The sequence below is a fragment of the Pseudocercospora fijiensis genome, assembly GCF_000340215.1.
Source record: "Pseudocercospora fijiensis CIRAD86 unplaced genomic scaffold MYCFIscaffold_3, whole genome shotgun sequence".
Taxonomy (NCBI): Eukaryota; Fungi; Ascomycota; class Dothideomycetes; order Mycosphaerellales; family Mycosphaerellaceae; genus Pseudocercospora; species Pseudocercospora fijiensis.
In genome coordinates, this window is record NW_006921534.1 from 2,203,671 (window position 1) to 2,229,572 (window position 25,902).

At 50.9% G+C, this 25,902-nt stretch overlaps 11 protein-coding genes across 11 annotated transcripts; 7 read left to right on the plus strand and 4 right to left on the minus strand.

The window, feature by feature from the left end:
• Positions 1-1,562: 1,562 nt before the first annotated feature.
• On the plus strand, positions 1,563-2,816 carry MYCFIDRAFT_119314 (uncharacterized protein; the record flags this gene model as incomplete). The annotated part of the gene is made up of 3 exons (XM_007926612.1): positions 1,563-1,671; positions 1,725-2,197; positions 2,250-2,816. Coding segments are annotated over 3 exons (1,149 nt in total), but the record flags the coding sequence as incomplete, so codon positions are not given.
• Positions 2,817-3,424: 608 nt separating this feature from the next.
• Positions 3,425-4,755, plus strand: MYCFIDRAFT_152431 (uncharacterized protein; the record flags this gene model as incomplete). Its single annotated transcript, XM_007926613.1, has 1 exon — positions 3,425-4,755. The coding sequence occupies one exon, from the start codon at positions 3,425-3,427 to the stop codon at positions 4,106-4,108; it is 684 nt and encodes a 227-aa protein (XP_007924804.1). The 3' UTR covers positions 4,109-4,755.
• Positions 3,426-5,357, minus strand: MYCFIDRAFT_202919 (uncharacterized protein). Its single transcript, XM_007926614.1, has 3 exons — positions 5,301-5,357; positions 5,033-5,244; positions 3,426-4,978 (listed from the first exon to the last, which is right to left on the minus strand). Exons 2-3 carry the CDS (start codon positions 5,089-5,091, stop codon positions 4,177-4,179), a joined length of 861 nt encoding a protein of 286 aa, XP_007924805.1. The 5' UTR covers positions 5,092-5,244; positions 5,301-5,357; the 3' UTR covers positions 3,426-4,176.
• A 3,426-nt stretch (positions 5,358-8,783) lies between these two features.
• MYCFIDRAFT_195308 (uncharacterized protein) lies at positions 8,784-9,098 on the minus strand (the record flags this gene model as incomplete). The annotated part of the gene is made up of 1 exon (XM_007926615.1): positions 8,784-9,098. The coding sequence occupies one exon, from the start codon at positions 9,096-9,098 to the stop codon at positions 8,784-8,786; it is 315 nt and encodes a 104-aa protein (XP_007924806.1).
• Positions 9,099-9,825: 727 nt separating this feature from the next.
• On the plus strand, positions 9,826-13,750 carry MYCFIDRAFT_173219 (uncharacterized protein; the record flags this gene model as incomplete). Its single annotated transcript, XM_007926616.1, has 12 exons — positions 9,826-9,830; positions 9,875-10,008; positions 10,046-10,123; positions 10,157-10,165; positions 10,197-10,248; positions 10,314-10,354; positions 10,385-10,477; positions 10,519-10,672; positions 10,709-11,135; positions 11,170-13,515; positions 13,548-13,596; positions 13,617-13,750. The coding sequence occupies 12 exons, from the start codon at positions 9,826-9,828 to the stop codon at positions 13,748-13,750; spliced, it is 3,522 nt and encodes a 1,173-aa protein (XP_007924807.1).
• Positions 13,751-13,774: 24 nt separating this feature from the next.
• MYCFIDRAFT_173220 (uncharacterized protein) lies at positions 13,775-15,645 on the plus strand (the record flags this gene model as incomplete). Its single annotated transcript, XM_007926617.1, has 7 exons — positions 13,775-13,957; positions 13,990-14,031; positions 14,056-14,112; positions 14,138-14,324; positions 14,356-14,366; positions 14,390-14,561; positions 14,582-15,645. 7 exons carry the CDS (start codon positions 13,775-13,777, stop codon positions 15,643-15,645), a joined length of 1,716 nt encoding a protein of 571 aa, XP_007924808.1.
• Positions 15,646-15,712: 67 nt separating this feature from the next.
• MYCFIDRAFT_152434 (uncharacterized protein) lies at positions 15,713-17,440 on the minus strand. Its single transcript, XM_007926618.1, has 4 exons — positions 17,139-17,440; positions 17,060-17,078; positions 16,899-17,003; positions 15,713-16,840 (listed from the first exon to the last, which is right to left on the minus strand). Exons 1-4 carry the CDS (start codon positions 17,335-17,337, stop codon positions 15,985-15,987), a joined length of 1,179 nt encoding a protein of 392 aa, XP_007924809.1. The 5' UTR covers positions 17,338-17,440; the 3' UTR covers positions 15,713-15,984.
• On the plus strand, positions 17,336-18,746 carry MYCFIDRAFT_187297 (uncharacterized protein; the record flags this gene model as incomplete). Its single annotated transcript, XM_007926619.1, has 2 exons — positions 17,336-17,487; positions 17,684-18,746. 2 exons carry the CDS (start codon positions 17,336-17,338, stop codon positions 18,744-18,746), a joined length of 1,215 nt encoding a protein of 404 aa, XP_007924810.1.
• Positions 18,747-21,035: 2,289 nt separating this feature from the next.
• On the plus strand, positions 21,036-22,015 carry MYCFIDRAFT_135704 (uncharacterized protein; the record flags this gene model as incomplete). The annotated part of the gene is made up of 3 exons (XM_007926620.1): positions 21,036-21,108; positions 21,162-21,624; positions 21,778-22,015. 3 exons carry the CDS (start codon positions 21,036-21,038, stop codon positions 22,013-22,015), a joined length of 774 nt encoding a protein of 257 aa, XP_007924811.1.
• Positions 22,016-22,028: 13 nt separating this feature from the next.
• Positions 22,029-24,170, minus strand: MYCFIDRAFT_152438 (uncharacterized protein). Its single transcript, XM_007926621.1, has one exon. It carries the CDS (start codon positions 24,108-24,110, stop codon positions 22,170-22,172), a length of 1,941 nt encoding a protein of 646 aa, XP_007924812.1. The 5' UTR covers positions 24,111-24,170; the 3' UTR covers positions 22,029-22,169.
• A 225-nt stretch (positions 24,171-24,395) lies between these two features.
• MYCFIDRAFT_210808 (uncharacterized protein) lies at positions 24,396-25,360 on the plus strand. The gene has a single exon (XM_007926622.1). The coding sequence runs from the start codon at positions 24,414-24,416 to the stop codon at positions 25,125-25,127; it is 714 nt and encodes a 237-aa protein (XP_007924813.1). The 5' UTR covers positions 24,396-24,413; the 3' UTR covers positions 25,128-25,360.
• The last annotated feature ends 542 nt before the right edge of the window (positions 25,361-25,902 follow it).

Sequence of the window (25,902 nt, forward strand, 5' to 3'; positions counted from 1 at the left end):
CTACACTTGCGATCAAGCATCCTCAAGCTGGGCGGCGCACATGCCCCCAACGGCATCAGCGGTAAGATGACAGCCAAGACTTTTGCTGAGCGAATTGCAGCACGATAACCCAGGAACCAAACCTCTAAGAGGTCCACGAACTACTTCCTGCGTCGAAACGAGCCATTGGAGCCATGTTATGGTATTGTACGAGCGAGAAGCAAAAGTGCCCTCGACACAATGGCATCTTTTCGATTTAATGCCGCCATGGCACGTCGTGCTTCGAGTTGACGTGAGCTATGAAAGGAATATTCATCTTGCATGGCTACTAGCTACATGATGCTGCGTTTTCTCGCAATGCCGTCCAAGAAGAGCCAAGCCACTTGCACGGTGCGACCTTCGACAGCGCAAATTCTTTCCGGTGGTCAGGCATAATTGACTAGACTCAGAAGGAAAGGTCGCCATTCTGACTGGTACAGACCGCGGTTCTAGCGATTGGTAATTACCTCGCTATGCTGGTTGCAATTGAGACTTGGCTCAACGGGCGATCCGGACAACACATCTACATGCACAGGATCGAGCTCGGAATTTCATGCGAGTTTTCGAGAAAGAGTTGCCCACTTCTCGGCAAGATTTCGCCATAGGTCGAGCCAAACAATGCACAGCTGTACTTCAGACAGCATATGGAGGCAATCTTCGACTCCATACTCCACTTTGGAGATCGTTAGAGCTTCACACATTATTTGCTTGGCTGCTTCAGCGGCTCCCCGTGTGAAGGGCTAAACGCCTGTGGCAAAGCCCAAGCAAGATTTTTGCCATGGCCTCATGACTGCCAATGCGATTGACGCGTCAGTCCGCGGCCTGGGCTGCCAGGTAGTGGAAAGGTGTGTCCCGGACTTGCTTGGCAAGCACGTTTCGGCCGCATCTTAGGTTCAGCTCACCTCTCGCCCCTGTAGCCAAGACGATTTTGTGGGGAAGATCTGTTTTGGAGATCCTTTGTGGAAAATCATAGACGTCACCTTACTTCAACCACGGCTTGTGTGTTACGATGCACAACAACACACGGAAACGAACCATGGCCACTATGCAACTGCTTGCTGTTCCACCAAGAGCTCATGGAGCTTCGGGATTCTGCCAGTGATGAAGCTGTGAAATCAATCCAGCATCTGGCTGTCCAGGGTACACAAACATCTACCCCTCTGTGATGACTTCTTTGAAACAATACCTGCAGGATCTTGACAGCTCAATGGACTACTGTGATGACTCGTGGGATCGGGAAAAGCTAGCCGACGCGGGAAAACGCCATTGATCCTTGACAATGGCAAAAGGCAGGCTGTGCACAATGCTCTGGACGAATGAACGGCACGCTCACTGCTACAAGCTTCGGGAGACTCTGCCATAGAGCTCCACTATATCGTGGCCCACGTCAGGCGAGGTTGCTCTAGTCTGGCAGCATGTTTTGATAAGTAAGAGAGAGCGCCTGGTAAGTTGCGGATCTGTCAGCTACCTCAGGTCAAGTGCTTCCCTTCATCTCTTTCCCAAAATAAGACAAGATGCAATTCAAGACACTCGTCACTGCGGCTGCTGTCGCTTCTCTCTCATCAGCACAGCAGACCCCAAACCTCACTGCCGCCCTCAACAGCACTGAGGAGCTGTCCATCCTCAATAGCTTGCTAGGCGAGAACCCAGATTGTAAGTCTGTTTAGACCCATGAGACATACTGACCTTTTCACTAACTGTGTCAGTGGTTGCAACTCTTGCCAATGCCTCCAACATTACGATCTTCGCGCCTAGAAACTCTGCTCTCCAGCCATTGGCTCAAAATGAGGAATTCACCGCATTGCAAGCCATGCCAGGCTACCTCGCTGCGTTCTTGAGCTACCACGTCTTCAATGGCACTGTCTACGCTGCCAACATCTCCGAAACACCAATATTCCCCCACTCTCTGCTCACCAACGAGTCCTTCACCAATGTAACTGGTGGCCAAGTCGCAAAAGTACGAGCACAAGATGACACTGTCACGGTCTCCTCTGGCCTCGGCTTCACTGCAAATGTAACCACGGCCGACGTTAATATCACCAATGGTGTTGTCCACATCGTCGACAACATTCTGTATATCCCACCAAACGCATCTACTGTTGCACTTGCTGCCGGCCTTACTGCTCTTGCTGGCGCGCTTGAGGCTACCAACCTGACTGACACCATTGATTCGGCCACTGTAAGCTCAAAGCTTCGCGACATCGTTTCGAGCATTATCTAACATTTTACAGGACATCACCATCTTTGCACCAGCGAATGAGGCTTTCGAGGCCATCGGCTCTGCACTTAGCAACCTGACTGCTGAGCAGGCTGCTGCAATCCTCCAATACCACGTTATCAACGGCACCGTCGCATACTCTAGCCTTCTGTCCAACGGCACCAGCGTCGACTCCTCTTCTGGTCAGCCATTGAATATCACCATCGATGATGGTGAAGTGTTCGTCAACCAGGCCCGCGTCATTGCCGCCGACGTTCTCCTTGCCAACGGTGTGCTTCACGTCATTGACTCCGTCCTGAACCCCAACTCCACCCTCGCCGCCAACCCAGATGACGACAACCCAGTTGTTGCCTACTCTGGCGCCAGCTCAGGCATGGTTCCATACACCTCCGGCGTTCCCACTCCAACTGGCACCAGCATGATCGTTACCACAACGGACGCGGTCGCCGAGGGATACACTACTGCCCCAAGTGATGCGCTTAGCTCTGCGAGCCAATCTGCAGCTGATGCTACCTCCTCCGCAGGTGCCGCTCAAGTCACTGGTGCTATCGGTGCTGCTGCACTTTTCGGTGGTGCTGCTTACCTTGCTGCGCAGATGTAAAGATGTGCGTTGCGGAATAAGTGATATTAACTCAGTATTAGCTGAAGTTGGGAAGGATACGGGAATTGTGGAGTCGGCGGTTCGTTGTAGCTCCACCGCTTTACTTCCACAGAAAATCTTATGAACAGTACGAAAAAGGGCGAAGGAGATGGAGAAGTAATGTATGATGAACGAACATGAAGTATACGATCAACAGATTTCATTGAAAAGAATTTGTACAGTCGCTGTCCTTTCGCGTCCATTTAGAACCGCGTATGTAATGAATGAGTCTGGACATGGAGCTCTGCCTTTGCCATTTGAGTTGAGCAACGGCAGAAGAGGACCTCAAAAGATAAAACATCCCCAATTTCTAAACTGTTCAATAACATACCTTTTGGTGGGTTGATCCCATCTCTTGAAGGCCTCCACATCTTCCGCTATACTGCGGAACAAGTCCGGCATTTGATCACATGGTATGGCCATCGTTTCCGTTCTGTGTGACCAAACTCCGCACTCTCCTCTCTGTACTATAGTACATGTGTGTCAAGTATACCTATAGCTGTGGTGAGTATGCAGCATTCCAAAACCTCCTTCACAGCTTCGACACCATGAGCGAACTCGGCCTCACGCTCTACACATATTTCCGATCTTCCTGCTCATGTCGTGTCAGAACAGCTTGTCATCTCAAGGACATTCCACTTGACTACAAGTTCGTTAATCTTGTAGCAGGAGAGCAGAAGGCAGGGCCATATATCGATCAGGTTAATCCGAGTGGACTTGTTCCAGCTCTCGTGGTCAGGGATGCTTCGGGGAAAACAGTAGCGACGATCACACAATCGGTTGCTATTCTTGAGTTTCTGGAGGAGGCGTTCCCAACGAGTCGGCCTCTTCTACCGCGAGCAAGCCAGCCTCTTCTTCGAGCTCGAGTGAGGGAATTGGTTGGTATTATTGCCTGCGATATTCAGCCTCCGACCAACCTGAGGATTGTGAAAAGGCTCAATGGTCTAGGTGTCACGAATCAGCAATGGTTTCAGGAAATGATGGAGTCACCTTTGACTGCTTATGAAAGCTTCTTGAAGGGAACCGCTGGGAAGTACTCGGTGGGGGATGAGGTCACGCTGGCCGATGTATGTTTGGCCCCAGCTATTGAAAATGCCTTGAGGTGGGAAGTGGATTTGAGCAAGGTTCCAAATGTCGTAAGAGTGTTTGATGCTTTGAAGGTTTTGCCTGAATTTGTGAAGGGTGACTGGAAGCATCAAGATGACACTCCGGAAAATTTGAGGGCGCCATGAGAGGGAGTGCTGCAATGATGGACCATAGCCATCTGTGTTGTATAAAAAGCTGAACGAAGTGGTAATATCTACTCCATCTCTAGAGTGATGACATTGCTGTTGCCCCCATCTATGAGTACATCCCGCAATGTCTCGCAGCTTTTCACGCGGATGTCGACAAATGATTCCGGGCTGTAGAACGCTGTGTGACAAGTGATTACCATGCGGCCTTCTAGCCACGGCTCCTTGTTACGATATGCTTGGACAAGAGGATGTACCCTGTCTTCTGGAATGGGTTCCTCCGGTAGAACGTCCAAGCCTGCTCCTGAAATAATGTTCTCCTTTAGGCAGCGTTCCACGGCATCGAGCTGCAAAACTTCTCCACGCGAGGTGTTCACCAATACTGCGCCTTTTGGCAGCAGTGACAGCAGTTCATAGCCAATATAGCCTCGCGTTTCTCTCGTGCAGGGCGAGTGTAAACTTAGGACATTGCTTCTCCGGAACAGCTCTTTGACATCCTTCGTTCTTTCCATGCCCAAGCTCTTATCAACCCCGTTGGGCAGGTACGGATCGTAGAAGAGAACATTAAAACCGAAAGCTTTCGCTCTTAGAGCTGCAGCTGTTCCAATTCGACCAAGACCAAACACGCCGAAGGTTGATTGCTGCAGACGAGCTACAAGTGGTGTCTCGATCGGCATCCATGGGTCGGGAGGAGTAGCTCGTTGACGTTCGTTGTGGAGGAGAATTCCACGTCGCATAGAAAGCATAAGTCCGATGGAGTGGTCTGCAATCTCAGCCGTGCCGTAGTCTGGGACGTTGCAGACTGTGACGCCTGCTTTCGCCAAAGCTACGCGATCAAGACGATCATAGCCAACTCCCATGCGTACAATGCTATTCCCAGTCTCTCAGCGCAAGCTTTTGTCTATAACTTTGAAGGTCACTCACACCTTCAGATTTGGGAACAATGCCACATCAGCTTCCGTAAATCCAATCTTTAGGACCATAATGCCATTAGTTCGCTTTCGGAGGTCTTCAGGGATAGCAGACCATGGCTTCGATTCGGCGGTACCTGTAGGCCAGAGCGCGGTTGAGACGAATTCTAGCTTGTAGTTCTGACCAGGCTGAGGAGCAAAGATCTTTTGCTCGACCACATCGTCCTACAGCGAATGATCAGCACGCGTAATGCTCCTGCTGGAGACTTCCCTAGGCATACAGGATACAGGCCATCTGCCTGGATGATGGTGTATGTTGGCACCTCTGCTTCTACTTCCACAGCCATTAGGACTGTTCACACGAGAAAGTTCGACATCTCCAACTTGGAAGGAAGTACGGTGTACCTGTGAGCGTGCACTCAACATTGCCCGATTGCCCGCCAACTTCGCCTACATCGGCCCGTAAGGTCGGCATCTGCGGGCACTCAGAAATCCTGACCACCGAAATCACCGACCTGACCACCGAATTGACCAATCGGATAGAGCCGTAGTAGTCCGTACGGTGGACCGTGCGTAGCCTCGGCTTAAGTTAGCCCTACTTGCCGAAAGTTAATCGGAATCGACTAGGAATCGACTAGGAATCGACTAGGAATCGACTAGGAATCGAATAGGAATCGAATAGAAATCGAATAGGAATCGAATAGGAATCGAATAGGAATCGAATAGGAATCGAATAGGAATCGAATAGGAATCGAATAGGAATCGAAAAGGAATCGAAAAGGAATAGGAAAGGAATAGGAAAGGAATAAGAAAGGAATAGGAAAGGAATAGGAAAGGAATAAAAGATAAAGTAGATTTCTATAGCTTTAGATAACTTTAATAACTAAAAAACTTATAAATCTAAAACTAGATACGCCTAGTAAGTATAAAAGTAGAAGTATATATAAGTTAAGGCCTAGCGCTATAATTTTATAAGCTATAACTAAGCAAATAAATTACTTTGATAAGACTCTTAAAGAATTCTAGTACAATTTAATTAGAAATTATATAGAAACTAAATAGGTCTAGAAGGCAAATATAGTCCTAGCTTTACTTCTAACCAGACACTACTAGAGTAGTTCTAGGTAGAACTAAGTAGTAGATCTAATTCTAGGTATAATAATATCTAGTAGTGTTTTTATATAGGTATATATCTAGTATATAGGGCTATATTATTAGTAATCTATATTCGTTTATTATAGGAGTATATTTATAATTTTAGTACTATCTATATCCTACTCATATTCTAATTAAACTCGCTACTAGAATTAGTGCTATTATTAAAGTAGATTTTTCTTCTAATTAAACTAAGTCTTATTATTTTAATATAATAATATTTTCTATATAGGTAAGCTATTTAGTTATTTCATTTAGTACTTAGCTAAGTTTTTCTAAAATTCTATATAAATCCTTTCTAAATTCTTTCTATTCTGTTTTCTTTATATTCTATTCGTATTAGCTACTATAATTATTTTTTATTATCTAAATAGTTAATAGTCTCTAAGTCTAGTTAGAGAAAGTCTTAGTAATTAACTAATATAATTTTTAAACATAGCTAATCTACTAGCTAATTAGTTATTTTAGTATTTAGCTAAACTATTTCTAAAATTCTATCCGAATCCTATCTAAATCCTATCCGATTCCTATCCGATTCCTATCCGATTCCTATCCGATTCCTATCCGATTCCTAGCTAATCCCTATCTTATTCCTATCCGATTTCTATTTTATTCCTATCCGCTTTCTATCTAATTATTATCTAATTCCTTTCTAAATTGTTTTTTAAGAGTACTATATTAATTCTATTTAAATTGTATTTAATTCCTATTTAATTCCTGTTTAATTCCTATCTAAATCCTTTCCGAATCCTTTCTAAATCCTTTCCGAATCCTTTCCGAATCCTTTCCGAATCCTTTCCGAATCCTTTCTAAATCCTTTTAAAAAATCTTTACCCTATAGTAATTATTATAGAAGTAAAAAAATAAAAGATTATTTATTTCTTATTGAAATTTCATTTAAATTCTATTAAAAATATAATAAACTTACTCAATGGTTTCGCATTCTAATTAGCTTAACCTCGGCTAACCCCCTGTCATTTTAGAGTTCCTGACCACCGCGGTGGTCAGCTCGGCGATTTTGGTGGTCAGACCGGCGCTGCGCTCGGCATCTGCTGCAAGCGCTGCACACTCCGGTATCCTCGGTCCCCATCGGCTGTGGGCCTAGATTTCGACTGCGTCAAAAGCATGCCGATGGATGAGCAATGAATCAACCAAGTTGCCAAAGGGTGCTTCAAGAACGATCCTTTCTATCCTCGACCAGATGGTGAGCATGAGAACGACCACAAGCTTTGGCGGACTTTCGCGGAGAGGGTCCTTGCGTCGAACCGCGTGGTCCTCGGTGAGAGCAAATTGCCCGGGACGATGGTCAAGAGGCTAGAAGAGCTAGGAACGGAATGTAGGACAGGGCGCGGAGGATCAGGAGGGCTGAAGAGAACGATCTGGCAGTCTCGTAAGGCGTCGAGGACGCTTTGCGGCCAAGGCGTAGTTCGACAGTCAGGAAGAGCGAATTCGGGCCTGTGGAGTGAGAACAGCATACTCTGATGACACGGAAAAGAGCCACCAGGACAGGCGGCTAGAGACGCGTGTTTTGTTTGGTGAGATCTGCACGGACGCCGATACAATGCTTCAATTCATGGGCCAAGCAGTTGTTCATTCTGATCAGCTATTGAGGTCGCTCCCGAATTGAACCATGCTCGTATGTAAAACATGAGGACTTGAGCTCCAACGCAATAGCCGCCGGAATCTCCCTTTTGGCAGGTGAGGAGCATCCGACATTAGGTGCAACACCTCAACATCTCAGTCTGGACTATGCTCCCGCCGAGCGTAGAAGTGACCGAGCTCCAGATGCGTATGAAGTGCAAATGCAAACTTGCAATTCCTCGGTATGAAGAAAACCAAAAAGGACTGCCAAGAATTTCGAATTCCCGACCAGTGCACTTTCACAAGATACCTAAGCAAAGAAGAGGGAGCCAAACGCAGAAGCCAGAAGAGGAAAAAAAAAGAAAAAGATATTGGAGATCGTCAGACTCGAACTGACATCCAGGACATGCATATTATCAAGGAATGATGCACGGACTAATGAATTGCCCACCTCTGAACGAGTCGAGGTGCCTGTGCCCGACCACCTAGACCACATCTCCAGGCTCTGATTTGATGATTGGAATTGCAGAGGCTTCCACTGTATATGAAAGCAAGAATAAGAAGCTGGCCTATGGGGACTTGGGCATTTGAAAGCAGGTGGAGCAAGGCTGAGGCTTGGCTTGCACGTGAGCCTGATGCTACCTCAGGCTCTGACTCGAGCTCCTGGATGTCTGCCTATCATGACCGGGTGCCCTCGAGCGTTTGCCGCCGAATTCGGATTTGCATTGCTGTTAAACCCTACATCTGTTGGATGGTCAAATTATTGGAAGTGTAAATGTCTGATTCCAAGTCTATCTACCTCGAGGAAGGTATGTACTTGTCTGGGGCACCCACGTACCTGCCCAGAGGCCTTCACAACAACGTCTATGCGCTGTCTGCGAACCTTGGACAGCTCTCCACCTCATTTTCCCGCTACAGATTCTTGCATTTTCCTTGTTGGAACAGTACGTGCAGTTTGGAAGACCTCCGTACTCTTTTGCACTCTCGATCGCGAACACGGTCCTGCACTCCGGGCATTGACCCTTTTTTCACTCAGGTGGCGCCACTTTCACGGAGAACTTGACTGGCAGCGTCTCGACGGCGAGACGGCGAGACGGCGAGTGTTCTCCCACAGCGTCGTAATGTCGTGGCGCGTTGCAGCGTTGCGACTCCTGGAAGTTCTCCGGGATCCAGGACGAAAGCCACTGGCGCAGTGCTCCAATGGCCTCATCTTCGATGGCATAAATCTCCTTGAGATCGTCAACGAAAGTAGGCTGCTTCCAGCCGTCACTTGAGACAATCTCCGCGAAGGCTTCAGTCGTGGTCTTTGCAAGTGCAGGGCAATCGAAGTCGGTTTCGATCATCCTGAGTCGCACATAGGACAACATCCAAGTGCCACTTCGAGATTGCGTGCTATCGGCACAATCTGAGTGATGCTAGTTGCACAACGATACCAGGCCCGGTGAGCTGTTATGCAATCCGGTGCCTCGTCAATGATCTGCGAATGGAGCACTTACCTCTTTGCCCCGTACCATGAAGTCCCATCAGTATCATGTCTCGACTCGCTCCAGCTTCCAAGATTTAGGCTTCGGAAAGGTTTCGGCAAGACGTCTCAAGCATCTTGTCTGTGATGAATGAATCATGGTTGCAATGAGACATGTTAAGCTTGAATGGACTGTTGAATACGCCTCTATATACGTATTCCTTCCACCATCACATGCTTTAGTCAGAACCTTGCGCAGACCGCATCTGCCCTGCAACGACCGCAATTGTTAGCTCTAGAGAATGAGCTACGGCAGATACCATTGATAGTGCCTTTCCAACGGATGCAAAGATCCGAATTCGCCTCGACAAGAATTGGACACGATAGAGGGAAGTTGCTGAGGTTGAAGACCCTGTCTGCTGATCTGCCCTTGCAGTCGAAGATGTACCAGGTTTATCGCTGCAATGCCAGATGGATATTGCGTGACACTGACACGCAGGCCTGACTTTCAATTTGCAGTTCCGAACCTAGAGTGACGTTGCACCGAGCTCAGATCGATCTGCATCTGCGAAAGCAATCTCCATGGGAAGTATGTCCGGATTGTTACAATGCGGTTTATATACCATTGCAACGATTACGGCCTGGCTAAGTGCGCAGTGATGCGGGCTGCCAAGGTGTCAACGTCAAACGTCGGCTCGCCATGTCAGCGGCCTGGCTGAAGATGTTCCTTGCGGCAAAGGTTTCGGCTTTGCTTCAGAGTGTCGGTCACAAACGGGCTTGTCTTGATCTCCGTGATGCATTCGTCCCGAGGATTGATGGAGGGCTGAGCAGCTCCTTCCTTCACGCCAGGCGCCCAAGAGACCCCGCAGCAGCTGAAGCAGGTATCCATGCGCACATGTGAGTGCTGTGACTCTCCTCGCAGCAGCAATGAATTGAAAGGCATTGAACGTCTCCGAGATCTCTAACTCTCGCTTCACAGAGTTTCAACGGCCGTTGACTTCATCCTTTCGCTTTGCTCCTCCGAATCTTAGGTGGGCATTAGCCTGCTGCATGGGCTAGTTCTAGTCTAAAGCATGTCAGCTGCAGGGGCATACAGGCAGGCCTTCTCCAGAGCTGCGTACCGAGACGAGGAGCTGGGTGTTTCGAATTATTGTTCGTGAAACCAAGCTGCAGCTTTGCCGGACGGGCGGCGGCGACGTGCGAAGAACGAAGCAGTGCAATTGGTTATCACGACGATGGGTAGGATGGGGTCACTGGGGTGTGTGCTAGCCTCCTAGCCTCTGAGAAATGGTCGCTTCAAGCCGCCGCGGTGCTCTCCAAATTTCACGCCCATGATCCATCTTCTTTCACCGGCAGCGCTCTTGTTTGCTGGGCCACGCGCCTTTCGATGTACACACCACAGACCATCACGAACCACTGCTGGGCCGGGCCGGGTGAACGAGCAGGAGCGGCGGCGTGAAAGAGTCGCACGCGTCATCAGCAACGTCCAAGCGCTGATGCAGCATTGCAGCACACGTGCACATGCAGTTCTACCCTGCATCCTCACCACACCTCCGTCTTTTTAGACCGGCACCGGCACTGGCACGCCTGCTCACCGCGACGTCCGCGCCCCCTCGCCATCGCCATCGCCATCGCCATCGCCATCGCCATCGCCATCGCCATCGCCATCGCCATCGCCATCGCCATCGCCATCGCCATCGCCATCGCCATCGCCATCGCCATCGCCATCGCCATCGCCATCGCTACCACCATCAACACACATACCGACCACCACTGCCACATCCGCACTTCGCTCGGCGCCAGCATTGCGGCCGCCAGCATGAAGCGCAAGTTTTCCTTCGACATTCCGAAGCTGGTGAGTACCATGTCCCTGGGTAGATCTGCTGCGCGCCAGATTCGTGATATTGCGCCGCGCCCCGTATCGATCGAGTCCACTGACCGAATGTTCATAGAAAATCGGTTCGCTGCGACCTGAGGCTGCTTCTAAACAGCATCAGCATGAGTTGCGCGGCCATCTCCTTGTATCCCCCACCGAGTCACGACCTCCGACGCCGAAAAGTGTACGCCCACCGCTTTCAGGAGACGTGGACGCCGAATTGCGCGCCGCATGCACATATATCATTACACACCCCAAACCTTCTCATGAAATATGGGATCGATCCGCAACCAGGCCGGCATTGGACTATGCTTCCATCAAGGCCGACGTAGACTTGGCTCCCATAGGCCCAGTCCGGACTCGAAGCACGCGTCACAAGCCGGAGCCCTCGCACGAGTCCTCCAAGTACAGCTACAGACCACACATTGCCGTTGAGGATTTGTTCAAGAATGAGAAGCCTTTGCCGCAGACAAGCGCACGCTCACGCGCTGACCAGCTTATGGCTGGGGCTGCAGTAGGCGCACCAAGTGTTGTTTCAAGACATTCGCGAACTGCTTCACAGCAACAGCCAGCACTGTATACCATTCGAACTGAAGCACACGAGAAGCCAAGGATGCTGGGCAGATCAGATTCTGTTGGTACCTCTGGATCAACACCTCAAACAGATTCAACTGACTACCCCTGGTCGGCATCTACTGGATTGACCTCTGCCGCAATCACACCTTCACGCTCCAAGAGAACTTCGTCTCAGGCTGTTACTTCTGCATCTGAAAGCGGAAGTGCCCCGAAGATTGAAGCGGTCAATGCAGAATGGATGCGTGCAGAGCTCGAAAAGCACAAAAAGCTCATTGAAGAAAGGGAACGCGCACGGGAACGAGTGAACGACCAATCTACCGACTTTACGCCGACCTACTTACCCAAACGAGCGCCCACGCCTCAGGCCCTTGCTCAAGTACCAGCTCGAAAACCTGTGCCTTCTCGTCCGGGAAGCTCACAGGCGAGAGAATCATCTCGAGCAGGGACTAGGCAAGTGAGTCGTCAAGAAATCAGGGATGATCCTCAGCAGATCGATCGAGGCACGGTCGAGCGTGGTCGATCCGAAAGTTTCCAGAAAGGTCCGGAAGCCGAAGATAGAGGCAGATTGCTTGCTCGTTCAAGCAGTCGCCTTGGAAAAGCTGCTCGCTCGGCCAGTCGAGCGGCACTGCAAGCTGCGAACAAGGCGGAAACCATCACTAACGATATCGTTGGCCATTACTTCCGGCCTAATCCAGACCAACCCACGCAGGACCCGCCCGAGCGACCTCCAAGTAGAGCACGAGATTTTACTTCAAATGTCAAGGAGTATTTCAGGCCCGGCTCTTCCACGGGCAATCGAAGTAGGAAACCCAGCATCGATCTCAACCGAGGCCATAGGCGATCACAGTCTTTTGAATCGCAGCGAAGTGGTTTCGCACCTTCTGAGCGGTCTTTGAGATGGCGAGGGAAGCTGTTCAACAGGAGTCGATCCAATGTTGCTTTGGTGGACGATAACACAGTCTCGCCACCACCTCAGCAACAGAAGCCTCCGATTGATCTCAACAGAGAACTTCCACCCTTGCCAAGCCTTGATCAGTGGAAAGATGACAAGCCGGACGCGCCAGCACAGGCACCTGTTGAGCGAAGGCACACTCCTGGAACTGAGAAGCCAAGGAGTCGGGCGCCTATGGTTGAAGGTCTCCGCCGAGCCTTGTCGAGGAAGGACTTGCGCCTTGCCGCTTCACCCAAGCTAGCGACTAAAGATGAAGCCATCGCGGCACGTCTCGGCTCCCCCACTCCCCCAATGTCACAGAAGCAAACTGTTGACACGAAGAGGCCAACGCCGAATTGTCTACATCCATCACCGAGCCCACCTCCACTCTCTGGAAGTTCTCAACTCAGCTCGCCATTGGCAAATGAGTTCGATCTTTCGTCTTTGTCGCTGGGCGGAGGAAGCATTGAACCGATGCGCAGTAATGGGTCCGGAAGTAGCGGGCAGATGAGACCCGACCAATTGCGAAGTCCACACATACATACTCAGCAGCTAACTCCAGAAAAGGCCTCGCGAAGGATGCCTCATATTGCCGACTACTCCCGTGGTGTAGGAGGTCCTGTTCGTCCTTGGAATCGTATAGAAACCAACTCAAGTACGCCATTTGGCCACTCGCGTCAAAGCAGCAATAAGGAGAATACTGCTCGCAAGTACAGTATGGATGAATATAGCTGCCCGCATGACGACAGGTATCAGAACACCGTAGAGGTCAAGTCAACGCATTCGAGTGACAAGAAGCGGTGGTGGCAGGGCGGCAAGAACAGGAGACCTTCGCAAGCGAACTGGATGGACCAGGTCGTGAAATCAGGTGCGAGGAATGGCATGCTCATGGCTGACGATGCTGCTGGCGCACCAGTCGTACGCTACTAGAAAGAACGTGCGCTCAGGCCCGTCAGATCGCTGGAGTTCAGATACTCGACCATTGCCAGACCTGGAGTGCGATAGCATCAGCTTAGGCCCATCGTCTAATGGTCGGAATGCCGCTCAAGCACAACCCGAGCCCTCAGTCCCGATCACGGTTTGGAAGTGCGATGGCATACCCGCACCGCATCGAAATAACCATTTCGTCACGCACATGCTTTCGACATAACGATTTGTTACGACCCAAAAACATATGATGATGACATTGATACACAAACGACTTACCATTTGGATCGATGGAAGTGTTCTCTTTGGGTACATGCTGGCGTTCAGACCACGGCGGCGAGCAGGCTCTCCTGCTGAAACATTACGGCCGAGCACGGAAAGCAAGGCAAGGAGGAACCGGTTGTGCTTTCTGCGAGATACCAATACACTCGTTCGATTTCGTTAATGTCTTTGTACTAGTAGCAAGCGATAGATTGTAATATGTGGCTTGCATTGGCCTTGAAGGTGACGAGATGAAAGCTCGGGTAGCTTCATTCGATTCTCTCCCGCGCTAACGCGCAGCTTTCACAGTTTTCCTCACTTCGCGTTCCGAAATTTGCGGCCCGATAAGCGCCAACGGCTGCTCTGGCCGTGCGAACACATCATGCCTTCCCATCAACGTCGAGATGTCAGCTGTTCGCTCTACCTCAATTTTGGCAACTGCACGGGTAACTTCTATCTTAGCCAAGCACTTCCTTTCTGCCCAATGTGTAAGGCGGGTCACCATATTAAAAACGCGTCGTATGCTGTGCACCAACGTAGCCCTAGCCAAACACATGATGGTCTCAGCAAGACTTCAAGTCACAAGCTCAAAAGCACGTAGATGACCGGCCCATATGACGACACGAGCAGCGGAACGCGACGCTCAACACGCGGCGACTGGATTCGAACAGATTCCTTCACCCTGCTTGTGGCTGGACTCGCCGCCTTCATCAGTTCATCTCGACCCACGCTAGAACACTTGAGCACCGAACCACAACATCATTCACGAGTATGTGCCAAATCAGAAACATAGCCTACGCATGCGGGCACATCTTCAATTTCTGCCTAAGTACATGCGGCGGCACCTACACCTACGTGAGCCGGAAGGCCCGCGAGAAACGGGCTTCTTGCGTCGGAAGCCCCTTGATCACGATGAAGTCGGATGCCATCTGCGGACCATGTGCTCGAACGGCCAGAGAGAAAGAATTGAACGACGAACTCACAGCGCTGAAGATATCTCTAGCCAAGCCAGATGCTGATGGGTGGATGATGGAAACGCCCGAAGAAGTGCTCGCTGCCGAATCCAAGAGGGGCCGGGAGCTTTACCTACTCTATAGAAGATTTCCAGATGGAAGGGTCAAGAAGACTGCGAGATCGGAGAAAGGTCCCGGAGCGACTAGACCGACGGATAAAAAGAGTATTCTGAGACAAGAGGTCACGGCTGAGAATGTGGTGGTCAAGCACAACATCAATCCCTATGCTTTTAGTGCTAGCTGGGATGATTGGGGCGATGACTATGTCAGACTTGAGGACGAGGTCGCGGAGAATCAAGCCGCTCAAGAGGCGGCCGGTATCACTGTATCTTGGATGCCTTGGGGTGGGCAGGAGAAGAACGAGCACGATGAGTATGAGAGGAAGGAATTAGAAGCCGCGCGAAGGGATGCCGTGGAGGACAGGACGAAAACGAATGAAGAAGAGACGGATGGCGAAGCCCAGAACACTGATGAGTCGGGGAAGGAACTGGAAAATAATGAGGCGACAGAGACCTCTCTGAAGTTGACCAGCCGCAGTGAGTCCGACAGCGCGAAGGAGTTCTCGAGCAATACACAGCCTAGTGACAAGCAATCAACACCCTCCACCCCGTGCCCAGATGTCGCGAGTGCTTTTCCCCCAACGCCGTTCCCCGACGCTGTGCGAGCAAAAGAGAACACGAGGCTCTTTGCACCTCCGAAGCATGGACACGCAACTTTTCAGACCAAGGCTAGCCTGTCGTCATCCTCGAATGCGCCTCGCTCACCAGAGAGACAAGCGCTTCAAGAGTCTCTGCCCTGGCACGGATATCGCAGCCTTGGACAGCAGCTTATGGTCAGTCTTTGAGGTTGGAGACATCGATTCACGGGTGGGAATAGTAGGAAAGCGTCTTAGATAAGGAAAGGCACTCAGTAATGTCACGAGTCTTCGTTCGCTTCCTTGTTTTGCCTTCAGAATCTCGGCTACTGAGATAATCAATATGCCCCCATCGGGCATGATTTCGGTGTTTTCATGCGCCGTTCTTTGCGCCCCTGCACAAAGCGCAGAAAGCGTTCGAGCAGCCTTAGCATCACCAGTGTAGTCCAGATAATTGACACGTGCGTTGATAGTTTGGCCTCTTCACGTGCGCTCGGACTTGATCTTAAACTACTTGGTCGGTGGGTGACAGTTGTCGTTTATCTCGACTCATCCTTGCTTGATAGAACTTCCATCCTTCTTCAATCCATCTCGCCCGAAAGTGCCCTCTTCTCTAAAGCTATCCGCGAGAGTCCTCTTCGGGTCTTCGTCCGGTAAACCACAAGACCTCCGAACTTTGAGGACCTCATTCCGCACAGCTAGCGTGAGGTCGATACGAAGTTGTTCCGCTTCTTTGCCATACTTCAATTCATCATCATTGAGAACACCTACTTCCTCTTTCTCATCCACATCCACGCCCAACTTCCCCATCTCCAAAACTCGTTCTCGTTTCCGTCTAGCCCTCTGCTTCAATTCCTGCCACTTCTGTCGAAACGGCTCAAAGACCTTTTCTGAATCTACCAGCTCGCCGAATGTGACTTTGATCTCTCGTCCGATTCTTGGGAGAGGACGAGGGAATCCTCGATTATTGTCCATGACCTGTTGGGGTCCGTCGATCCACATTGGTAAGACGTCCGGGCATGGTTCGGATTCTAAGATGAGGCGTGCTACGCCCCATTTGAAGTACCGCATCACTTTATCTGGGTGTTGATGGATCATGCCTTCGGGGAAGATGTGGATCCAAGAGAAGCGTCTTGAAGGGTAGGATGATGGTGCTGGGAAGGAGTCCAGGCCGTTTGTGGAGTAGGTCAGTTCTGCGGAGGAGAATGGGTCGGTCGCGGCGAAGCTTGATGTAGATGTCCGGTAGGCTTCTTTCCCGTCTGTGTTGTGGTCGTTGGTGCTGTGAGGGTCGCTGAGAAGCCTTATGCACTGTGTCATTGTTGGTTGGAAGAGACCGCCAAACTTCGAGTATGCGGCGCGATGTGTGGGTAAGGTGTTGCCATAAGAGAAGAAAGCAGACATGAGTCTTTTGCCACTCGTCAATCTCAGTTTCGGAAGCTTAACTCTGATGGAAAGTGGCTCACCCATTCTTGAAACAGATGTCGTAAGATCCCAACGACCATCGCATATTGTTCGGATCCCAGATATATCGATATGGTAATACGCCCCAGACCATGGGATCGTCAAGTCTATACTGCTTCAGAGGCTTGTGAGGAATCAGGCGAAGTAGAGTGTTGATACGCACACGCTCACATGGTTAGATACTGTAGATACACACGTGTTAATGGCTACAGTCCCAGCCCTGCTCATGCTTGCTTACTGACCTGTAATCAAACCACGCTCTCTTTGCCTCTCATCTTTTCTAGCATCGAGGATTTCCACCAAACGATCAAGACCACGTACTTCGGTTTTATTCAAAAGAAAGAGAAAGCTTCGGCTCAAGAAACCCACGGCGCCGAAGGCTGCTGCTGATGTGATTCGCCATGGTAAGGAAGGCGAATAGGGCCGCTCGTCAACCGACATGGCGGTCGAGAGCGGGTGTTATTGCAGCGACATGCACGAAGAAAAGTTCGAACAGAAAGGATGGGATCAGGTGAGTTCCTTCAATGGATTAGCTCAACAATCCCCAGGAGTTGTTTGCAAAGGGCCACGGGTGTTGCAGAATGAGAGAACGTACGTGGACCCTCGACGTGGACAGGGTCAGGAACAAGCTTTGCGGCCTCGGACTTGGGTCCGCGAGCCGCTCAGGTTTGTTGGCGTGATGAAGTGACCGTGATGGTGACTTTCATGGTCGCATCGCCAAAATGTCGCACAGTGAGTGTAGTACTTGCACGTCTATGTGACTGCCTACTAACAATGCAGGCAAAAGGAATACGAGTTTGGCCTTCTTCACGGCTCACGAGCGAAACGAGCTCAAGGGCACTTGGGGCTCGAAGTCGACCCGTCTGACCCGTGACAGTTTCCTGCCATTTGGGAGCTGTCAACTCTGTCTACTCTCTGCGCGCGATCCCGTCTCTTGTCCTAGCCATGGACATCTCTTCTGCAGGGAATGTGCTGTTTCTAACCTGCTGGCCCAGAATAAGGAGCTAAAGCGTCTCAGGAAGGAAGCTGAACGCCGGAAAGCCGAAGAAGCGCAGGACAAGCAATTCGAAGATGCCGAAGCGCAGGCTCGCGCTGTGGAAGAGTTTGAGAAGGTTCAGGCGGGGCTGAGCGTGAGATACGGAGGTAGGGAGGGCGAGAAGATCATCGGCAGGAGCAATGGCAAGATCACGGTCGAGCAGGACGTAGAAGATGCGCCAAAAGGCACGAAACGGAAGTTCGAGATCGACGAGGATGAACTTGTCCGACTGGCCAACGAGGATCGGGAGAAGGCAAAGAAACTCATGCACGATGAGAAGCAGAAGCCTGAGCTACCTTCGTTCTGGACTCCAAGTCAGATCCCTGATAACCAGAAGAGTGATGCGCAGTCAATCAAGCGGCATCCGACCTGCCCGGCAGCAGAGCCTGACAAGCCTCATGAGTTCACGTTGAAAGGACTGGTCTCGGTCAAGTTCAGCGGAGAAAGTGCTGTGAAGGAAAGTGATAAAGCAACACGAAGCTGTCCCAGCTGCGAAAAGGCTCTCTCGAACTCAACAAAAGCTGTCCTGGCAAAGCCCTGCGGACATGTGCTTTGCAAGCCATGCAGCGACAGATTTCAGAAGGCTACTGAGAAGTCTGCGCACGAAAAGGAGCATGATGAGACCGTGAGGTGCTACGTCTGCCAGGAAGATATCACGCCAGGACGGAATTCGAAGCGTAAGAAGGACCCTGAGACTGGCGAGAAAGAGAGCAAAGTTGAACGTGGACTGGTTGAGCTGAGCAGTGACGGGACTGGATTCGCTGGCGGCGGAAAGAATATGGTTAAAAAGCAGGGCGTGGCTTTTCAATGCTGAGCTGCAGGTCCAACAGGACGAGGCGAAGCACGATATCGCCCAGGTCAACGAAGAGTATTGACTTTGTATAGATTCGAGGTATTCCATCTACTGCTATTTCATCCTCTATGGAGCATGACTTTGCCAGTGTTCCTCACCGGAACTAGCGCTCTCGCAGCCTTGCTCCTGGATGTACTCCTAGGCAATTCCGGAAGCGTTTGAGCCTCCCCCGTCCCAGATCACCTCTTCTCCAGAACAAATGATGCTATCAAACTTGGAGCTGGGCATTCCAACCTCCTTTGAGAGATTCGAAACCCGACTATGAGTGCACTAAGCCACTACCGCTCTCGGTTTCAAGCATCCCAGCCTTCCATTCTTCGAGCGGACCTTCGCACGTGCTGCTAGCTCTAGAGAAAGATTTGTCTCTGTATGGCATCGATTTTCGCAGGTGCAGTCGCCTCCGGTCTCATCGGGTCTCCAATGCGGCAAGGAGTACGGAATGCCACGGGCCAATCCACCATCTTGCGCGAAACATCTCCAATACTTCGGCGTAGTGTTTGAGGACGAGGACAGCATGAGGTCTGCGTTCTCGCGCTTGTATACAGAATTCTTCAGGCACCAAAGCTGGGAAATATCCGAGCGCTCTAACATCACCAGGCTGGTGCTGCGATGCCCAGAAGGAACGTTTGAGCTTCAATACGCAATCTGCACAGACCTCATCCAATGGAAGCGAGCCAAGCTCTGGCCATGGCGGATCACTGATGTCTGTCCTTGCGAAAGCTTCTCTGAAGGTACCGCGGCTTCCAGGAAAGAGAGTCTCCATCAGCTCCTCGTTACCTCGGTCTCGATTGACATCCCACAGTGCTTTCGGGCCTCGAAACAACGCGAAGACGTCCATCAGGTCGGAGAGCGTTGGTTTCACGTCTGTAGTTTGGACAGACGAGAAGGCGAGGATGATCAGAAGGAGAGAGACAAGGAAGGCGACATTCTTCTCTTCCGTCGTTTGCTGGTTCTGGAGAAGATGCTGGAAGAGAGGCAGTATCGCTTGCTGATGATACAAGCCTCGCGTCCGATACTTCGCTGCAACAGCGGTCGCGTTGGGGTCTCGTGAACTCCCAGCATCGGATAGCAAAAGCGCATTGCAAGCCAGGTCCGACGCGGCAACCGCCAGCATAGCATGCCTCAGAATAGGATGTGTCCGTGCCAGGACAGGAACATCTCTTTGCCAGAACTTCTGGGCTGAGAGTGCGGGGAAAAGGCTTTGTGATGTGTCGACAGTCCAGCGATGCATCAATTCGAGATCAAGCCAGTCGAACGAATCCGCGTGGGCGGTCGAGGGTCTAACGCCATTGGATGGTGGTTTAGCAGTAGGAGATGATTTGTGGGATACGAGCTTATCCGTGGTATAGACACATTCAGTGCTCCGTCGTGTGCAATTCATGCAGGTGGGTCTCGTTTCGTCGCACTACCAAGCATGAGTTAGCCTTCAGGAAGCTGTGGATGTGATCACCGGAGAAGATCGAATCCACGGTAAACAAGAGGCTTTTTCGGTCGAGGAGGAAGTCGGGCAGGAGACAACGTACTTTGACATGTCTGCTCTTGCACGAAGTACAGCCTACAGCACAAGCATCCTGGATCAGCGCCTCAAGGCCGACACAATCTGCATGACAGTCTCTACTTGCCCGTGGTTGCCTTGGTATGGTGACGTCGACTCGGCATGGCTGCATCGGGCACAGATTCTTTCTGGTCTGAATAGATCCTGCGCTAACAACAACCCAGGCGCCTTTTCACCAGGCAGCCGAATTTCTTGCCATGTACGCTGTACGAGGCTCGCGTGCAATGAGTCCAATCCACTGGAAAGTGAAAGCCTGGGGCTGAGAAAGCCCGCTCGCCGGCGAAGTGGGCCTCCAAATAGCCAAGCCTTGGCAATCCTGAGGCTGTCATTGGTTGACGCATTCGCTCCCGTCGTTCACGCCAAGAAGATGGGGTGGAAAGAGTATAGCTGCGAGCCACTTTTCTTGGCTAGCTTACGAGGTACGAATGCAGAGCAGAAGGAACGGATCCTCTCTCCTCGTGTCAAACACGTGGTCGATGGATTCGGTGATGGTTGCACTGCCCGGTCGTTGAAGAGATATATGGTAGGTCGGCAGTATCGTGATGTGAGTATCACCAAGTCAGCATTCGCTTCAATCAATTTCTACAAGAAACGACAACAAGACCACCTCCCGGAGCCCGACTACCCTCAGCCTTGCGAACAATCGATTGATCGACAACAACCATCCCCAAACTTCAACGCCATATTCTATCACCATGTCAGATCAAATCGAAATTTGCACAGAAGTGACACCTTTTTGTCCAGTCGAGGCAACAACCTACGGCTACTGTAAGCATCCAACCCATCCCTACCTCACAAAAACCTCTTCCTGACACCCCCAGACCCCAACATCGCCGGCAACTCCGTCCTCCTCTCAATCTTCGCCCTCTGCACAATATCCCAACTCATCCTGGGAATCCGCTTCCGCATAATCGCCTTCAGCACCGTCGTCCTACTGGCCTCCTTAGCAGAATGCATCGGCTACGGCGGACGCCTAATGATGCACGACAATCCCTGGTCCGACGCAGGTTTCAAGATCCAAGTCGTATGCCTAATTCTAGCCCCATCCTTCCTCGCCGCCGGAATCTACTTGACCTTGAAACACATCGTCTTGGCCTTGGGACCGGAGAAAAGCAGACTGCAGCCGAAATTCTATACGTGGATTTTCATCACTTGTGACGCGATTTCTATCGTCATGCAGGCGATCGGAGGTGGCATCGCGAGTGCTGGCGAGGGAGAGACGATCAATATTGGGAATCACATTATGATTGCCGGCATAGCATTCCAAGTCGCAACCATGGCCCTGTGCCTCTTGCTCGCTCTGGATTTCGCTTTCACGCTTTGGAGGACGCAAACGCTACGATCGAATAACCTGGGACAGTACATCTCGACTTCGATGAAAGCTTTCCGAGTTTATTTGATATGTTTCTGTCTGGCTTTTATCGCGATTTTCGTGAGATGCATTTATCGTTTACCGGAGATGGCGGGTGGTTGGGGAAATCCGTTGATGAGGAATGAGAAGGAATTCTTGATTTTGGATGGGACTATGATTGCTATTGCGACGGTCCTTCTGACGGTTGCGCACCCGGGCATTTTCTTCCCGGCCATGAGGAATAAGGCGTCGAAGGAGGCATCGCAACGAGAGGTTAAAGACGTTGAGTTGTCTACGCCGGAGGAGGTGAGTGAGAGATATTGAGAGGTGATGTATTACGATAGATTAGATGGTTTCAGGCGAAGTGCTCGGCGGGCGGGCAAGTGCCACCACGCTGGAAAAGACGAAAAGACGCATGACAGCACGCTGAGCGGTATAGATTTGATAGACTCTACGATTTTCCTTTTCGAGGTCCAATTTACCACTTTCCGCCTTTGCCTTTCTTCTTCTTGTTTTGTCCTGGCTTTTGTTGCTGCTGCTTGACCACTTCTCCTCCTGGAGTCGCAGGTCTGCTGCCTTCGCTGTCAAGCCTGTCATTCGCAACAGCTCCCTGGCTGAAAAGCGCTTGTCGTGCCTTGGCCTTCTTGCCTTTAGGCCTATATGTGCTGCGATCTCTGAGAGGCAACCACCGCTCAGGATCAGGCTTCTTCGCTGGGTCAAAGTCCTTCGGCATGCGCGACTTCCGCAGCTTCTTTGCTTTCTTGGGCTTGGTGTCTTCCGCTGGTCGCTTGCGAGTGGCTGGCGCAGCTCCCGACAATGGAAGCTGTGCAACGCCAGCATTCTCGAGGGAATCAACATCGATCCCACTTATTAGGCGATCGATAGGTGTCAAGTTTGCCAGGTCTTTCGATCCGGCCTTGTCTGGTGACGCGGCCAACAGACCTGCTGCGGCGTATCTGTCGTCTGGATTCAAGTCGTGAAGCTCGCTGAATATTTCATTGGCAAGTTGAATGTGTTCTGCGTCCCGTGACTCTAGCAAAGCACTGCCCGCTGCTTTTGCAAGATGAACGTAGCCCACCGGCCGATCTTTTGACTTTCTGCGCCAATATGAAGCAGCCTTCGCAAGTTCTGTTCTAACATGGCCTTTACGACCTTGACTGTCATATAGACTTGCTGCGACTCCGACCACTCCTGGTGCAAATCGTACATCTTTCTCGGCATCGCCAGCTTGCTCGAGCCGGGTAAGAAATTTCTCCACCAACTCAATGGCGGATGACGAGTTACCAGTGAGGACGTATAGCTGCACAATGACCAATACTAGGCCAACGTCGTTCGGTCTTCTCTCCAGTACGGGCAAAATGTGCTTGAGTGCCTCCTTGCCTGTCTGGCTTCTGGCGTGTGCAGCTGCATTAATGACAGAAAGAGAAGTGTAGAATGCGTCAATATTTGGCGAAACCTGCTTCTTGATGATCTCGTTAGTGGAATCTGCCGTGCCACCATACTTCAGAGCTTGTAAGTCCGATGCGTATCGATTCCGAGCTAGTATCACGTCTTGGAATCGGAAAGGGTGATCCTTTTGGGTGCTGAGGTCTTCCGACAGGAGGCGCTGCGCAATAAAGGGATTGCCAGCGGGATTTGATGATACAGCATTGACCTGTGCGATGTGCCGAGTAACCGGCTCTGAGATTGCCCTGGTGTCCAGCTCTTGCGCAATTTTGGCAGCCTCGTCGATCCGGCCTAGACGCTCGAGAACATACACGCGCTGGACTTTAATCGGCAAGAGCTCGGCCTGTTTCTCTTGAACGCTCAGGTCATCTAGGGATGTGCACAGGTCGCTCGCACGTTTCAGCAGCACCTCTCCCTGAGCTAGCTCGCCTCTTGCTATGCTTCCACAGGCTGCATTGTATGCTGTCTCGAAAGCCTCCAAGTCTTCTCGGCCTGGCTTCTTCTTTCCCACCAAATCACCGCGTCCTGCCCATTCCAGCTGTGCGTCTGTTGCGCCCGAATTTATTCTTAGGTCTGCTTCGATATCGCTTGCCGGATTAGAGGCCAGTTCACGATACAATTCGGCGGCTCTCGCAAAGTCCTCTATCCGGTATCTTGACTGCGCTTCGACGTGTTTTGAGCCTCTCTGCGTGCCTCTCCGTGCTAATTCTGCCGCGGCTTTGGGACTGCCAGACTTGTAGAGTGCATATGCGTGTTCGAGACTGGCCATCTCCTTGAGTGTTTCGCCGCCAGCATCCAGGGCTTTCAGCGCATCTTCAAATCTGTCAAGTTTGAGAAGCGCAACCACTTTGACGCGGGTGGCTTCCATGTTGCCCTTGGACTGCTTCAGCGCTGCATCGGCGGCTTGCAGGACTTGCGCATCGTCGTCGATGTTCGTCTGCTTGAGCAGCGATGTCAAGCTTAGAAGGGACATGGTCGTCAAGATTGAGAGTTGACCACAGCTCTCCTTGGACTGCCGCAGAGGCCTCCAGCATGTGGTCTTTCAGTCGTGTGCTGTTGTCGCTCTCGCACTCTCTGGTGGGTCTGTCTCAAAGTCTTGGCGTTCAAATGCGAAGAAAGTGGCCCCACCTCGGCTTCGCGCCGCAGAAAGAGTGCATCAAGTGCATCACCACACCACCTCCAAGCATACAGCATGTGTTTCCCTCCGCTCACTTACTGTGATTGACTTCGTTTTGGCAATACCTGCTGCATCCAACCTATCCAATCAACCGAAGCAATGCTCTTGAACGACCTGTGGAAACTGCCTCCAGAATTGCGATGGCATATCTATCTACATGCCTTCGCAGTCCGGCAAGATGAACAGAAAGGCGATTACACCAGTAACCGTCTCGATCTGCGTCTCATCGGAGACAGAGTCTTCCTGACTCCCAGCAAGTCGAGAAAATATCGCAACCGCGGACACCATGCCTTGCCGCTTCTTCGGACATGCAAGCGAATCTGCAGCGAAGCCACACCTGCATTGTATTCGTCTTTGGAATTCAAATTAATCCTGGGCAGCATACCAAGTCGTGGGTTTTGGCACGACGAGCTCGTCGACATCGACTTGGGCAACATCGAGGGCTGTGCACTGCTACGACACATTCGGATTCTTACGGTATCGTTGGAGCTCAAAACGAAATGGGATGCCGAAGCTTTGATCGACGAGCAGTGCGATCCGTTGATAAATGCACTTCCATGCGTCAGAAGTCTGGAAATCCGACATACATACGCAGCGCTCTTCTTAGAAGTGCCTACTTCCTACGACTACACCATCTTGGCCACTCTCAGGCCACTCCTCGGCGATGATCTAACACAGATCATCTGCTCGGATGATGAAGGCACACGGAGATTCACTCGACTGCCGGCTACTCAAGCTAAGCAGTGTCGAGACTTACCAGCTTTCGCTGCAGCCCGGATTCCTGGTTGCAAGAAGCTGTCTCTCTATAGCTGAACGATTGGTATGGTTCTGACAGTCACCCATTAATTCACGTGAACGCCAACCTTCACAAGAGCCTTGGCAAGGCAGCGTCAAGAATATATGTCGTCTACGATGACGATCGAAGGGCAGTGACTCGAGAATGGTCTATACCTCAGGGTTTCTATAGGCCCTCAAGCGAAGTGAACGTTGTCGACTCACAATCAGCGAAGACGAAATATACAACATATTGAACATCGACTTACCATTGCTCATGCCTTGCAGATGATCTTGGGTGCTTTCGCAAGTCATGCTGATATCAGATGTGGTCCTACACCAGCAAGCTGCCTTGCCTCATAACTCTGTACAGCCTGACCGTACAAGCAACACTTCTCCTTCCCCCGAGTTAACATGTTTCATCCTCACCGAAGTTGTCATCAGCCAAGAAATATCTCTCGCGTTGTTATCAGAGTTGATCGATAGCACGGAAAAGTCCTACGATGTCTTCCGGCGCTGAAAAAGTCATTATGCGCCGAGTGGTTGCTATCTCAAGACTAGTTACCACTGCTTTCACCAAGCTTTGAAGGAGACCACGAAGTTTAACAGCATCCTTCGTCAGCGAAGAAAGGAAGACCTCCCAAAGATCAACTCACCTGATCACCCACCAGAGGCATACAAGCAAGTCCCCTGCTTGCAGCGCAGCTTCTGCCAAAAATATCCAACCATTCATTCCCTGTCCAAAAAAAAAATACACGGCAGCGTATTTAGGTACATGTACATCCCTTTCGAGAATCGGTCTCATTGGCCACTG